The sequence below is a fragment of the Hippoglossus hippoglossus genome, chromosome 7 (genome assembly GCF_009819705.1).
Source record: "Hippoglossus hippoglossus isolate fHipHip1 chromosome 7, fHipHip1.pri, whole genome shotgun sequence".
NCBI classification, from domain to species: domain Eukaryota; kingdom Metazoa; phylum Chordata; class Actinopteri; order Pleuronectiformes; family Pleuronectidae; genus Hippoglossus; species Hippoglossus hippoglossus.
In genome coordinates, this window is record NC_047157.1 from 6059468 (window position 1) to 6075214 (window position 15747).

At 42.2% G+C, this 15747-nt stretch overlaps 1 protein-coding gene across 2 annotated transcripts in view; it reads right to left on the reverse strand.

The window, feature by feature from the left end:
* Positions 1-15747, reverse strand: part of LOC117764601 (plexin-A1-like) — a 261822-nt gene that overhangs the window by 36524 nt on the left and 209551 nt on the right. For both annotated transcript variants that reach the window (XM_034590517.1, XM_034590516.1), the window contains exons 19-20: positions 12890-13033; positions 5745-5979 (exon numbers count right to left, since the gene is read on the reverse strand). In XM_034590517.1, the coding sequence (XP_034446408.1) occupies positions 5745-5979; positions 12890-13033 (379 nt within the window). The remainder of the gene's footprint in view (positions 1-5744; positions 5980-12889; positions 13034-15747) is intronic.

Genomic DNA, 15747 nt, shown 5'->3' on the forward strand with positions numbered 1-15747 from the left:
GCCACTGTGTAAGCATCTTCATAGTGTGCACTTGTCAGTGTGCTGCTACATTCTCCTTGTTATATGGTGTCTCTGACGTACCTCGTCTACCAACAGCAGAATTCTGTTTCCATTCCAGACATTATATTATTATCTTTCATAAATTATAAATACACTAGATTATTGTTGCAGTCTATTTTAGCTTCTTATGTGTTTGGTCCTGTGTGGCAGTGTATGTGAGAACGCAATGTCCAAGTCAGTTGCTCCAAAGGTTATCTGAAACTTTTACTTTCAGCACGCTAGTTAAATGTCGGATAATGTCAGACTTAGCCATTGTGAGAAAGCAGCAGGAAAAAATCCGGAAAATTCACTAAACTGGCAATGGACACAAAAGATTACAAATATCTCAGCATGAAAAAGATGTGCCATATAGGTAGAAGATGTCTATGAAGATGAAACTTAAAAAAGATGAGATTCTAGAGCTTTTCGTGATTAGAACCAATGCTGCTGTTGATGTGCAGTAAACAAAAATCTGGTTTTCACTGTTGATTTTATGTCATATCCTGCATGCTTTACCCAGATGCCACCCCTTGTCTGAATGTTCCGAGATTTTCCTGTTGCATCTGAGCCACATAAAGTGTCCCAACCCAATTTTTCAGCCATTTTCTGGAGTTCATGCCTGAAAACAGCAACTGCAACATGGTTTATATTTAAATATATATATATACAGGCCTATGTTATTGAGAGTGTGAAATAGGGAAACGTTAAGGGCCAAGTTGGAACCTGTGCACTACAGGTAAGCTAGCGGTAGCTCATGCTTGAATCATAAAGTGACAAGTTCATCTATCTTGATGTCATCAATCTGTAACACTTGTGATCCCACGTAATTAAAAGCAGAGGGTAATTCTGTAATGCTTCACCAATGGCACTGATTACAAAGATGGACAGTGGACAAAAGAATCACAAACCAAGACTGTACTGACAGTGTGTGACAGCACGGTAAACAGGATATATGTGTCAGATGAGGAACTTGCCTGACACAAATAACGGGGAGGTACTGTTGACAGACACCAACAGTGCATCATTTCAGGTACAGTGTCTGCGTCTTTAACAAGGGCCTAGACAGTTAGGCTTAAAAATAAACACCATAATGAGGGTAGAATCCCACAAAGGCAATAAATGAGAAGTAAAATGCAGACAAGACAGAACCATGAGGGGGAATACAGGGATAGACAGCCATTAAAGCACAATAACCCACCCAGGATCAGCTCGTCACTTCATTTTAGTCACGGACATGCAGAGAAAGCAACGGGAAAAAGCCAGTATACGTATCTGTCTGACTTTAATTTCTCAAAAAATAAATCTGGATGTGACAATTAGGCGAAAAATCCACTGAAAGAAAAGGCTGAACGTGTCTGGAACTGAAGTTCTCCATGTGTGACTTAACTTCAGTAAATTCAATCCTTGTCAAAAAAGACTCGAGCACAATGGAATGAAACAGGGAAAAGCAGCCTGGGGAGAGAAAAGCAGAAAAAGGAAACAGAAAACAAAGTTCCTGGAAGACAATTAATTGCATGAGTGGATAATTATTAAGAGAACGACGGATGAGCTTTCATGCATAATTTCCCCCAGCTGTAATTGGCCTGCTTGGTCCACAACAGAGAATGATAGGGGGATAAAGCGGAGGAGATGAAGGAAAGATGAGGGGAAGAGAAAGAAGAAAGGAGAAGAAAAAAGATCATGAGGTTTAGAAGCGAGGATGGTAGGACAGAGAGGAAAGGAAATCCAGGGGATAGAGGACATAAGTGAAGAGGACTACGAAGAGCGAAAGATTAGGAGGTAAAAGGTCAGAAATGAGAAGAAGTGGAAAGTACATTAGAGACGTGGAGAAAGAGGCAGAGTAGAAGAGGCAGAATGGGAGATAAAGAGAAAGAGGAGAGGGATGTAAAGAAGATGAGAAAAGGAGAAGGATGGAGAAGAGGAAAGGGATTGTTAGATATTCAGGAACATGCTTTCTCTCCTGTCTGTTATCGTCTCCAGCTCCCTCTGTCATCTTGTGTTTCATCTGTTCCTCTATTCTCTAATCAATCTTTCATTTATTACTTAAATAAGTAAATGGTTATAGCTATAAAGGGTCTGGTAATAATAGAGACAGAAACACTGCAGCACATCAGGATACATAAAATTTGATTGATAGCCAGACTTAACTGTAGCCATTGTGGCCATTTCCCAAAATGTCCCTTTTTTTCTGTTTTTTTGAGTGAGACCATGTGTAACAACAAGCAGAGCAATGGATGTACTGGTGTGTTTATCGCTCTAAAATACCAACCATTTCAAATTCAATGAATGAATTTTATTTCTGAAGAAATTATTTTTGCAAAAGTAAAATCGGGTTATTCTGTGAAACCTTTAATCCAATATTTGAAGTCAGTGCACAAGGTAAATTAAACTACACACTCAACAGTCAAAAGACCCACAATAACAATCAAATAAACAGAAACTAGCAGGTTACCAGTCATCTTTCCCTTCTCAGCATTATCTACACATACTGTGAATTTTTTTTGTAACGGAAAAAATCTCCCCCATTTAAAAAAGAAAATCTGTCCGCATGACCTTTGTTTGAAAAAATATGTCCATCCAGACAATAATACAAAGACGATTAAAAAGGCTCAAACTGATGCTCAGTGAGCGTTCGTTTCTTTGTCAGTAGCCATAGTTGTTGTTGTTTCTGGTGCATTCTCATTACACACAGCAACAGAGTTTGACGCTATATTTTAAGTATTTTAACTTCTTGTGCACATTGTGTTAGCATATGTTTTGTAACAGAAAGTTCTCATTGTGACATCCCATGATGTTTTAAAAAAGCGTATTGGTTCCAACTCTATTTCCTTATGTGTATAAATGTTTGCTTCTTGCTAAATTCCACAAAAAGTCTTGTCTTTGCCCGTTAATTTATTTGAAGGTCAATTTGCATTTCGTTTGGTCATGTAGCATCTGAAAAAAAAATCATCTCTCCTGAACTAAAATGTGACACTTGCCATTCAGCAGTTGTCATTTCTATAATGCAGCTAATTGACTGATGATGAACTAGTTCAGATGATAGTCTGCTTCTCACGGCCGACTGAGCCTGACGTCCCCTGTCACTTCCCCCTGAAAACTCCTCGTAGCGAGCAGCCAACCTCACACGCAGAAGACCACCCCCTTCATCTGTTCCTCCGCCCACACGCAGGGTCTCGTCTCGGCGGGCCAACTGGGGGGGGGGGGGGTTGTTGCAGGCGTGTTCATGTTCTACTTCCTGGAAAAACTGAATGGTTGTTTTCTGTATCGACAAAAATCAACCGTCTTCTCAATGAGCAAAGAGCGGGACTTTTCCTGTTTCTGTCCTGTGTCTTGAAAATCACAAAAAAACGTCTTAATACTCAGACGAGGTGGGAGCACCTTTCTGGAAATGTGACCTTGCACCGCTCTCCTTGAAACGGCCGCACTTTAAATCAAACGCCGTCGTGGGTTTTGTCTGACAGCTGATCCTTGGCGGCTGATAGAGCCGTGACTCTGTGTCACGACTGTGCTGTAATCATATTGTAACCTTGTACCATAACTGTGTGTGCCTGTGTCATTATATGGAGTGTAAACAGCTGGACTGTCCCTACATCAGTCATCAGACACTACTGCTAACAGTGTGACCTCACATAAGGCCCCTCTCCCTCCCGCTCAGCCGGCTGTCTCTCCCACTTTATCTCTCATCCCACTGAGAACGATCTCTTGGTTGTTCTGACCTCACACAGCCTCTCTCTCTCTCTCTCTCTCTCTCTCTCTCTCTCTCTCTCTCTACCAGCTAACACTTAATATGCTCTCTCTCTTTTTATTCCAACACTCTCTCATTGTCCTGTCTTGCTTTTACTCAGACATACGGACAGACGACTGACATCTCCCCACCACCACAATCTGAACCCCACATAAGGAACTAGAATGTCAGTCTGTAGAGTTCATACCTCCGCCAAGGCCCGACAGTTCCCTTATGAAACCACATCTAAATTCACCCAACTGACATACTCATAAATGAAGCTAAGTGAAGGTTCAGTCAGATAGACTGTCTTCTTGTTCATAACCTCCTAAGTCACATGCACAGTTCCCGCTCTACCTAGGCTCCACCAGCTCATCCTCTTTTTATCCAACCAAAGCCTGACACGCTCACTTTGAGCCAATCAACCTTAAGCTGTCAGAGTTTAAAGTGTTCTCTCTCGCTCCGCTGTCAGTTCAGCGGGGCGATTCCAAGCGACCCCTGCACCATCCCAATTCTGGATTCCTAGTCATCCTCGACGTTCCAACTCCGTGCTTCATCCCTCATCATCACCACCAGTGTCTGGGCTCCAGGGAAAGTCTCCTACATGATCAGAAGCTTCTAACTCAGAAGACCGCTCTGGCACCACAGACTATTTCAAAATAAATGACGACAATAAAGGATTTTTCATTCTAATTTACTCGTTCTCATTCATTTCTATATAAGTCTCTCCTGATTAAAATATCAGTCCCCTAAACCCCTAAACATGCCCGATTTTTTTCCATCTAGATCCAAGGTTATTCACAAAGAAATCAATGAAAATGTTGAAAAACACCTCCCTTTTCCCCTCTGCTTTCTCAGCCAATCTGTGTGTCAGGTCAGTGTTTCATAACTGTGAGTGAAAACACATCCTGCTCTGAAACTGTGACTGTAATGATGGTAATGTAACTGGACGCGAGTTCTTCCCATTATGTATTTAGATCAGCCCTGTATATAAAGTGTTTTTTTGTTCGTTGTGACTCATGTATGACACAGTCATGCATTTTCCTTGGTAAACACACCCTGCAGCCACCATGTTGTCATCCATGACAGCAGCAACCAATTTCCTGCTACTACAACAGCCAAATACAGTGCATCTCTCTCCATATATTTTGGGTATAAAACTCTCTTAATCCACATATCATGAACTGTTGGACACTTACTCAGCGTAGTACACACACACACAGTGTCATTGCCTTCAAACCAGTTTACTCAGCTGATATGTAGGTACTGTTAGATAAAGAGAGTACAATGTTGTGTGTAGCAATAATATGGATTACATGTTGGACTTTACTTTATTTAGATTAAAAGTGTATTTGATATAAGCTTGAAAAACTGTATAGACCAAGTCTGATGTACATGAAGCTGACATTGGTGGGATACACCCTGGAGAGGTCACCAGTCTATCAAAGGGTCAACATACAACCAACAACAAACAACCGTTCACACTCACATTTAAACATACAGTCAATTAGTCTCCATTAAATCTAACCATGTCCAACAATGTCTTTGGATCATGGGAGGAAGCCAGAGTTTCACCACAGTGCTGCCCAGCATAGCGTATTGATCACAGACTAGCACCCCTAAAACTATTACTACTAATTATTAAGCAAGACAATCAAGGTATACGTTTTAGAGTTGCCAGTCTGTGATTTTTGACATCTTTTCGACAGACAAGTGTCTAAGCTGACAGGCGTCTGTAACATAGCAATGGCACAAACGAGAATTATTTTTTTTCCAAAAAGATTAAACTATTCCTTGAACACCTCATTTGGTCCAAATTAAATAATTTATTTGTTTCTTTATATGATGTAAATTTATCAAATGTTCTCTACAAGATAATTTTATGTTTTTGTATTATACATTAATTTAGATATTAATCCAAACGACTGTATAGTCATTCAAAGCTGTGGCTAGCACAGTGTACGCTGTTTGTGTGACCTACCTTCTTTACACTCCAGAGCCACTCTGGACTCCAGGTTGTCCATCTGGAGCTGAAGACGTTTCAGTGTGCGGTCAGCGTCCCTCGACTTCCTCTTATAGGCTATCAGCACAGCGATGATGACCAACAGGAGCAGGCCGCCGCCCCCTCCGATGCCGATGATGGCGGGAAGTGTCAGAAGGCTGTCTGAGTAGATGTGAAGAGTCCCGGGGGAGTACTCGAACCCCCCAGCACGGATCTGAACACACAAAGGCAACAAATATTTAATGATTGAGAGAAAAAAGAACACAAGTTCCAGTAACTCCTTAATTGTAAAGTGACACAGTCATTCACCAGAGGGCTGCGAAGGTTCAGTGCATTGCTCAAAAGCAGTTCCACCACTGGAGAGGAAATTACAACTGATTTACTGTCCTCTGTCAAATTTTCTGGAAATGTAAACCAGCACTTCCCAGAAAGACATACAAACCAGGCAGTGGTCACTTGAAAATAATGGTCTGAAGAGATCAAACAGCGGTGGTCTGATGAAAGAGAAGTTGGTTGACCCAATTTCTACCACAAGCTTCATTAAATGTTTATCTATTCTGTGCTTGTGCTAAACAGGCTGATCTCTGACAGGCTTATACTGAGGAGTCTTACATCCCCTCAGCTTTGAACATTACTGGTAAAGGTTTTTTCCAATCTTGCCTTTGGGGGAGCAGCTTCACAGGCCTTTGATAATGAAGATCTCACGAGTTAACTTGCTCAGTGCTTTAAATGATTTACTCTCCTCTGCATTGTCTGCACATCCCCAGTAAGTGGGTTTTCAACACAGATGTTCTGTTATACCACTTTTCCACCGAGGCAGCTCCAGGGCCAGTTTGAAACCAGTGCCTAATCTGGAACCAGTTCTATGTGTTTTAACAGCCAAAGAACTGGCTCTAGGCCATAAAAACAGTGGCACACACTCATTGCAGGTCTAGAAGTAAGAACCGGCTAAAGTTTACACACGTGTACAACAACACGGTGTTTATATGTGAGTGTGGTGATCAGTGTTGATAATGTGGCGGTCGTTACAAATAAATCAACATTTAAACTGTAGCGGGTCACAGACGTCAGGTGAGTCGGTGTCAGTGTGTGTGTGTGTGTGTGTGTGTGTGTCTCTGCGTGTCCGTGCAAGCGAGAGAGAGGAGAGCAAGCAGAGTAAGGCTGGACTAAATAAATGAATGAATGAACACATATAATATATAATAGTTGCCAGCTCGTGGGTCAGGTGTTGAGATGTAGACAGCGAAAAATATATGGTGACAAAATGACTCTAAATGGCTCTAAAGTGGCTCTCGCCCATGGAAGAGCAAACTGGTCTTTAAAAGCTTTGTAAGTTGAACCAGCTCCGAACCAGCACTAGCACCCGGTTCACTGCGGTGGAATAGGGTTATTATTGATATGCTCATTTCTTACACGTATATGAACAAAGTTAAACCAGCCGATGGTGTTAAAGTCAAACACACTCACACATAGAAACACTCAACACACACTTATTAGACTACACACACACCCAGACACAGTATAAGTAATCAAAAAACGTAATCACCAGCATTTAAATCTCTCCCCAAGGAGCTTGGCTAATTATGGGAAGTCAAACACATGTTTTTTTTTTTGTCTGACTAACTACATTTACATAAGCACAGTTTGTCGCAGAGAGGAGAACAACACACACGCACACACACACACACACACACACACACACACACACGCACACAGGCACGCTGCACTGGAATCCGTCAAATCAAGCGATCCTGCAGGGGGGTTGATAACAGATTCAAATGAGGTGCGATTATGTGCTTTGACGTTTCTGTAAGTGCACTTTCATGTTATCATTATCAAAGTCTGAAAAAAGAAAACAGAGGAGCTGTTAAATCAATATCCATGTAGTCATAACCTACAAATTGAATTTGCAATGGCGGAGACAATTAAACGGGAAGACGATTAAAGTAAGAGTTTGGATTTATTAGTTTGTGGAACTGAAATGTGTGATTTCAAGAGATCGCGAGACAGCTGGGCGGCACAGCACGGTGGTTGGGTACTGCAGCTTCCTCTCACAGTTTAGAGACATGCAGGTTAGGGTTAGATCAGTTCTCTAAACTGAGCATAGGTGTGGATGTGAGTGTGACAGGTTGTTTCTGTATGTTGGCTCTGAGATATGCTGGAGACCTACAATAGATGACAATGGACGGATGGATGAAAGACAGTCTTAGTCTAGAACGTATAAACATCATACAGGATTCATTTTATGACCTAATAACTGTCAACAGAATAGCACAGGCTCACAGTGGTGATTTACCACGTCATGCCTTTTAACCATCAAAGCTCTTTTTTTTTGGTAAATTTAACTTATCAAATTTTTTTATGGCAACAATAGGCTGTGTAATGGGTCACTTGAGCTGGTTTTAGACATGCACTCAACTCTGGATACTCTCCCACACTTTTCCAGAGGGGCTGTATGTGACAACCCAAATCTCTGAGTCGGTTGCTCCGGACATTCTGCAGCGTTTCTCCTGCCAGTTTCCGAGTAAAATCTCGAGACAATGTTTGAAAAAAGCAGGAGATTATCCGAAGGTTTCACGGAGAGCGAGTGGGTGTGTTGATGACGTTTCCGACAAGCGACATTGACAAAACTGAAAATAAGAATACTAAGATCTCTGGTTTAAAAAGAGGTGTCATACACATAGGGGACATAGAAGATGTAATCTTGGAAAGGCGACGAGAGCTTGGAGTACTGTAGTCAATGTTTTAACAAAAACACATGATCGCTACAGAATTGATAAATTACATCCTGCCTCCTGGATGCTGCGCCACCCCCCTCGCCTGAATGCTCTGGAGATTTCTGTTTGTGTGAACGTCGGACTGGAGAATCTCCTGCTGTGTTCTTCATGTGTGAAAGGTAAATTCATGAAAAAGTCTGGACATTTTCCTGAAAGTTCATGTCTAAAAACAGCTTTGCAGCCACAGAGCAACATTACCATACTCTACAGTTCCCTTGGTTTGATGGGACATTTCCAGATTATTGTTTTGATCTTACAGCATATAACTTCACTGTTTGGATTCGCCCCCACATCTCACGTCACCTCTGTCATCAGGCAGCTGCTGTCAGTGGAACAGCTCTGATAAACCCACTGTGTACCTGCCCAACACCAATCACAGGACCAGTGACTGGCTGGTAAACAGAACAGAACCATAACGAGTGAATATTGGATTTACATTCGAAAACGCAGCCAAGTGATTATATGTCAAACCATTCTGTGTAGCTCACACACCCCAAAAAAAAAAAGAACAGCAAGTAGAGCAAATGATCATGTCAGTGTGAGCAGGGGGTGGGATTTGTTTTAAATCTAAAAGTGGGAGGGGGCGTTTCCTCTCACGCCTTTTCATTGAGGACATTCTGACAGCAGGAAGAGCAGAGGTGTAAATGTTTAAATTAGTGACGACTTAATTACATTTAGCTGCTTCATTTTCAGGCTCCTGGTGTTCTTCATGCTGTGCTCACTGTCACACACTGTCAACGCTTCCTGGGACACTTGAACAGAACACGCGCCCCATTAACAGAACAGAGCAGAGACACTGGTAAGGTTATTACCAACATCTGGGCCTTTTTTTTCTGAAGGAAGGACACAACAATAACACCGTCAGGGAAATATGCATTTCAAAGGTCTCATAAAATGGCACTTAGACTGATGATTCTATTTATGTCCACATGAAACTAAAAGCTGTGAGGTATTTGAATTTAAATATTCATGAGATTTCAACTTGTTTGGTTTTTGGAAAATGGGGAAAACATATCAAACTGGAGGAAGGGAAGGTTAAGGTTATGTTGGATTTGGGGAACTCAGAGATAGGGTTACTTTCCCGGCCCATTGCAAATGAATACGTGTTATCTAATCAGAGGTCACTGGCAAATCTGGTGCAATTAACCAGGGGGAAAAGTATCCTTCAATGACTCGAACGCAGCATAAGTAGAAGTTGGTGACACATTTTCGAGGCGTTTTTCTATTTTTATTCTTCTGACAGACTGAAGGACTGATGGAGGAACTTAAAGAGCTGAAGGCCAAAACAACAAACAAGTTTCTTCGAAAACTCGAGGGAGGTGCACAGCTGCCAACACACAGCTGAGCATCTGAGGGGACACACAAAGACACATTGACGCACACACTCACCACTTCTGACTGTACAACAACACACAAAACAGACACACACACAAGCGCAGTATGTCTGGACACCCATTGGGGTCCCCTGTATGTAGGTCATTCTACGTAGGGAATATTATTGTGCCACAGCTGTGCGCACAAACACAGTCATAGTGCATGTAGTAACACACACACACACACACACACACACACACACACACACACACACAGCAGAAGAGATAAGAACAGACAGCTCTATTTTTTCTTCGGCTATTGTCAAACGAAGGACTAACTCCACCACCCCCGCCACCACATTGCATCGCTCCGATATTCGACATGACATTTCATTGAAAAAAAAAAAAAGAGAAAAGGGAGGCTAGAAAAAAAGACAGAAATTCAAGAGAGTTCCACCTTGGAGCTGGCTGTATCCGTTGAGAGCTATCATACTGAATTACATGGATGTGCTGTCAGTGGCTTTCTAGGTATATTGGCGGTAGCTGGCGGGGAGTAAATGTCATAAAGATTGGTGATAAGTTTAAAGCGCGGGGGGGGGGGGACTGAGTGTGTGTACTGGCGGACAAACATCCAAATATATTCATGGCAGAACCGAGTCGCCTGAAGGAGACCTGACCTTCCTCTGTGCAGATGCCCCAGGAGCCGCGTGGTGATTTTGAAAGTCTGCTCCAGTCAGAGTGAATCAGGGATTTCAGATCTGCCGTCTGTTGACAGCTCAGCACTCTGGACAAGTAAAGCTGAATGGGTACCGCGGGACGCCGTCGCACGCTTGTTCTTTGGCTTTTCCCTGAACTACTCCCTGCTGTATTGTAATTCCTGGACTGCAAGTGGAAGCAACATCGGCATCATTCACACTGTGGGTGGCGGTAAGACAAAAAAGAAGCTAGCTACAGCTACTACACTTCACATACAGAACAGGAAGTAGAACTAAGTGACGCTGCAATGATGCTTTAGCTTGGATTTGCTGAGAGTTGGACAAAATTTGCACATCAGAGAGATTTATACAGAGAACGAGGTTCATGGATTAAAGCTTAGAGGCGAGCTTAGTGTCTGCATATCAGTGGCATCCTGGAGAAACAATTCTATTCTTAATACCACCTTTTATGTTTCTGCATAACTCGAGGACAGAGCTGCGCTGGTGACAGTGAGACAGTGCCTTGTCATGGACATAAACTGGAGCAAAAGTGAATACTCATACACTTCTCTTATCTCTCACCAAATATGCTGTACATTAATTCAGCTCTCTGCTTCCCCCAAAATCAGTTTGATAGTCTTTTGAATAAAAAGTTTTGAGTTTGCAGGATCAGGTTTCCTATTATTTGGCAGGTTTTTAGTATGTAGAGCAGGTATGACCCTTTGCTGGTAGAAAAAAACTAGAATTACTGCACTGGGGTTGTATTCCTCCAACAACCACTGTGACCTTTGACCACTGAAATCTAATTTATCTTATTTACTTATTTGAGTCCAAGTGACAACTGGTCAACATTTTAAGAAACTTTCTAGAGACAGTGACCTAATCTAATAAATAAATCTGTGAGTCCAAGTGAATGTTTGGTTCCAATGTAATGAAATTCCAGATGGGTGTTACCATCATATCGCGTTCACAAGAACATGAGGTCACCATGACCCTGACCTCATATAGAATGCACAAAGGGGACATTTTAACATGTTTAAAACCCTTGATTTTCACTGGAGGGCAACTATAACTCAAGCTGTGTCCTATTTTCAGATGTGTATCTCTCACTTACAGATGTGTGATTGCACTTGCACTTGATGTGTGTTCTGTGATGCAGGGCAAATGATATATTTTTAGGTTTACCTTCGCACTGTTTAATTCATTATTTTGAAAAGCATTGCAGGTTCCTTCATTAAGTGTGGATGGTATTAATCAAACATTTACATTTGCATGATTATTCTGATATTTGATTGTCGTAGCAAAAATCTTAAAAAACATGCTGAATGAGACAAAGTTCGGTGTGTAATACTGGAGATATAAGTACGGAGCAGCGGTGATGTGTGCAGCTTTGATTAAAGTGGAGTGTGGGTGGAGGATTGGCTGGTGGATTTACTGAGGGTTAGGTACATTATATTCTGTGCACTATTAAATGTCTACACCCTCAAAGTAAAGGGAAGCTAATAAAAGTACATGAAAAATGAAGATGGCACTGAGGGGACTTGAAAACCACTCAAATCCAAAAGCAGCAGCACCTGCAGTGGAGAAGTGCTGACGCCTGCACAGCTGCTGGTGCCGATACACTTCAGCAGAGAGACAGGAACATGGTTTTACATCTGCAGACATGTCTAAAGGTTCACCGTGGTCATGTCGAGGATATAATGTAGCTGTGAGATGTGACATTTCAGACACTTAATGGATGTGAGCGTTAACAGCGCTGCGACGGTGAACAGTTTGAAGATTGGCTCTTAGACAGACATTTGTCAGGAGTCTGGTTCCTGTGACGGGAACTCAACTTCTCCACTGCCTTATTTCAACGGCAACCGGCCCGCTCAAGGCCAATGAAGAGCAACATGTTAATTGTGCGTTACATATTTAACAGCAGCCTCGGTGTGAATGCTCAGTGGAGCGTATCCCCGGATCTGTCGGCGGGAATCGTTTAGTAACGACACGAGCGGGTCATTCTCATAACTCACAGACAAGGTTAGAGTGACATTATAGGCTGAGATTGTCAGCCTCCAATGTTTCTTATTCATAAATATGAGTTACTGGGACAGTGCCATCTTTTTTTGTCTTTCCAAGAAAATCGCTTTTAAAATACATTTTAAAATAATTTAATGAATGAGAAAGGTAAGAAATTATATTAAGGAATCAGCTCATTACATCGAGTTCTCTTGTAGATAATCAATTCAGTGCGCACGGGGACAAAATGGGACAGAAAAGTGCAACTTTGAAGTAAAGTCAGGACAGGTCAAAGTGACAGAGATAAAGAGGCAGAGGACACAGAGCGCTGATCTGACCGTGACTTTGTGTTGTCCAGTGAGGTTGGGCCATTCACACAGCAGCTGGCTCTCAGACAGGGTGAGGACGCAGGGAGTCTCTCCAATCAGCACCGTGTAGTTCAGGCGACTGTTCCCCGGAGCCGCTGGGATCAGGTTTCGACCCTAAACACAAAACGAGAAAGAGTCATGAGAGGTAGGAGAGGGCCTCAGCTCATATTTTCACACAGAGAACTGATCATGAGATACCATCAACACCTTTTCTTTAAAGGACGACTTTCAAGTGTAACCCTCTAACTGCTAATTGCTTGGCAGTTAAGTTGTTCAGTAAAACTTTAATGGTTTTCCTCTAATGAAATCATTCAATTATCTGTAAATGAATATGAGCCAGAGAGAAATAACTCAACGACAGTCAAAGTGCTCAATTAAAAATGACTTAAAGGACGAGGCCGTCGATGCTCGATATTTTTCTTACTGTTAAAAAAGCTTACTGATGATGTTGATCTTTAAAAAAACAGGTATTTATTTAATCTTTTCTGTTAAAAGGGATTTCCTGAAGCAGCTGCTTGTAGTTCTGTCTGTGGATGAATACACATTTGATGCTCTGGTAAATACAGCAGCAGGATGAAATACAAAAAACGACAGTGCCCATGTTTATCACAATGAAGAAACATGTGTTTTTATAGTGTCAGACGGTAGTGGAGCTCAATTGCACAAGAACAAGATATAGGAATGGGGTTTAGAATACAAACACAACACTTGTTAGTTGGGATCAAGTCCATTTTGACGATGAAGTGTAGAAGTGCCAGTACATCTGCTTATCTGACTGTGGCTTAATGAAATTGTATATTGTTTTCAATCATCAAATCTTCCCAATTGTTGTTTTATTTTTGAAACAATTTTGATGATTCAGGCCAAAAAATCGATCAAAACATGAAATTGGGCGAATCTGGCTCAAGAGGTAGAGCAGGTCGTCCACTAACCAGAGGGTTGGTGGTTCGATCTCCATCTCCCCCATTTAGCATGCCAAAGTGTCCTTGGGCAAGACACTGGAGCCCAAATTGACCCTGAGTGATACAGAAAGTGCTTCACATGGATGCACTGTATATTTGTGTGTGTGAATGGGCCAATGGCAAATCTGTAATTTAAAGTGCACGAGTGTTTATAAACACTAGAAAAGTGCTCAATATATAGAGAGCATTTACTCATGTTGACTGTATCTTGACTTATACTAAGGTGGTACACAAAACCCTCCCCCACATGCACCAAAGCAGTTTTTTCCCCTGTCCATGAAACTGAATTCCACACAAAGTCTGCACAGACGGTGTTTCTCTTCTAACATTTGTCGTTTTCAGTTCCAGTTTTTCATTTCCATGTCCCAGGTCCAATTTGAGCCACACTCTGTGACGGACAAGAGGCAGTTCTGTGCGGCCTAAAGAGGGATCCCAACGTAACGGTGAGAAAACAATAAGGGGGAAAAATGAATACAAAGAAAACAAGACGGATAGTAAACGTGGCGAGAAAACATCAGGAGAGCGGGCGCGAGGAGTGGAGAGAGCAGAGAGAAGATTATAAGAGAGGTAGAAAAATGTGTGGGGACTGTAGCGGGCGCGCGGGAGAGACAGAGAGAGAAAGAGAGAGAGGAAGATAGCTGCCGTGTGTCCCGCTGGCTTAGCAGTGGGACGCAGAGACAGACTCCGTTTTCCAATCCCATCGTCTCTGCAGGCTGCCACCCAGCCCCGCTCTGCAACCCTGTAAACATGCATCCCATTCCTTCTTGCAAACACGCGCACACATGCAGAGTTCCAGCCACACACGCACTCAAGTCACAGCCACACACGGAGCTGTTGCCACACATACACACAACAGGCAAGAAGCATCACGCCGGGCCATACTGTCAAAGACACACAAACACACACAGAAAAGCACTCAAGACACACCACAACCAGATAAATATTTTTTTCTCCAGCTAGCACACTCACTAAAAACACACCCGGCACTTCAGATGAGAAATTAATTGCGTGGCGAGCGCAGTGCGTGATCTGAGACACGCTACCCCCACATCCCATCTTGCCAAATTGCATTTCTGTCCATCTCATCAGTGCTTCCACTAGGTAGGCAGTTCTACCAACAAGCCAAGCAGGAGATTTGACAATTACTGAGAGGCTCTTTGCTAATAAATTATCATTTAAGAAATAAATTACACTGGTTATGCTGCTTTCAATTTCTTCATGGAAATAAACACCGTGACACACTGTGATAACACAACCGTGCCAAGGCAAATTCTAACAAAAGATAAATGCACGGAACAACAGATTCAGAGCGAACGTAGCATTGCTCGACAATAGATTTATATTATTTTGTCCCTTTATTGTGTAGAGGTCAAGGTTAGGTAAAAGGTGTATAACCGCTTTACACCTATATAGTGCACAGTCCACATTGTGCCATCAGTTAAATTCTGTTTCCACTTTGAGGTTAGCTCATTTTGGAGTCGCACCGTATTTCAGCAAACATTGTGCAGCGTACAGGAGGTTGGGAGGACCAATCATCCGACGGACCAATGGATTTCTGACATTTTCGAAATTTTTTGTCCTACGATTTCATAGCAAAACCAAAATGCCCACTTCTTCCAAGTCTCCTGCGTGTCCATATTACGATGCCTCTATCTTTGGACGTTTCGGGACATAGTGACACATATGATCAAGGCAGCATGTTCCTCCCCTTTTAGCAATGTTAGCAAACAAACGTCTTATTCTTTGACAAGGAGGAGCTGATAGCAGCGTACAGTGTGAAATCTTGAGCTTTGGCTTCACGAACAAGATTTACTTGTGTGAGGTGGAATTTAAAAACAACATCTCTAAAGTCGCGGAGTAGCCCAG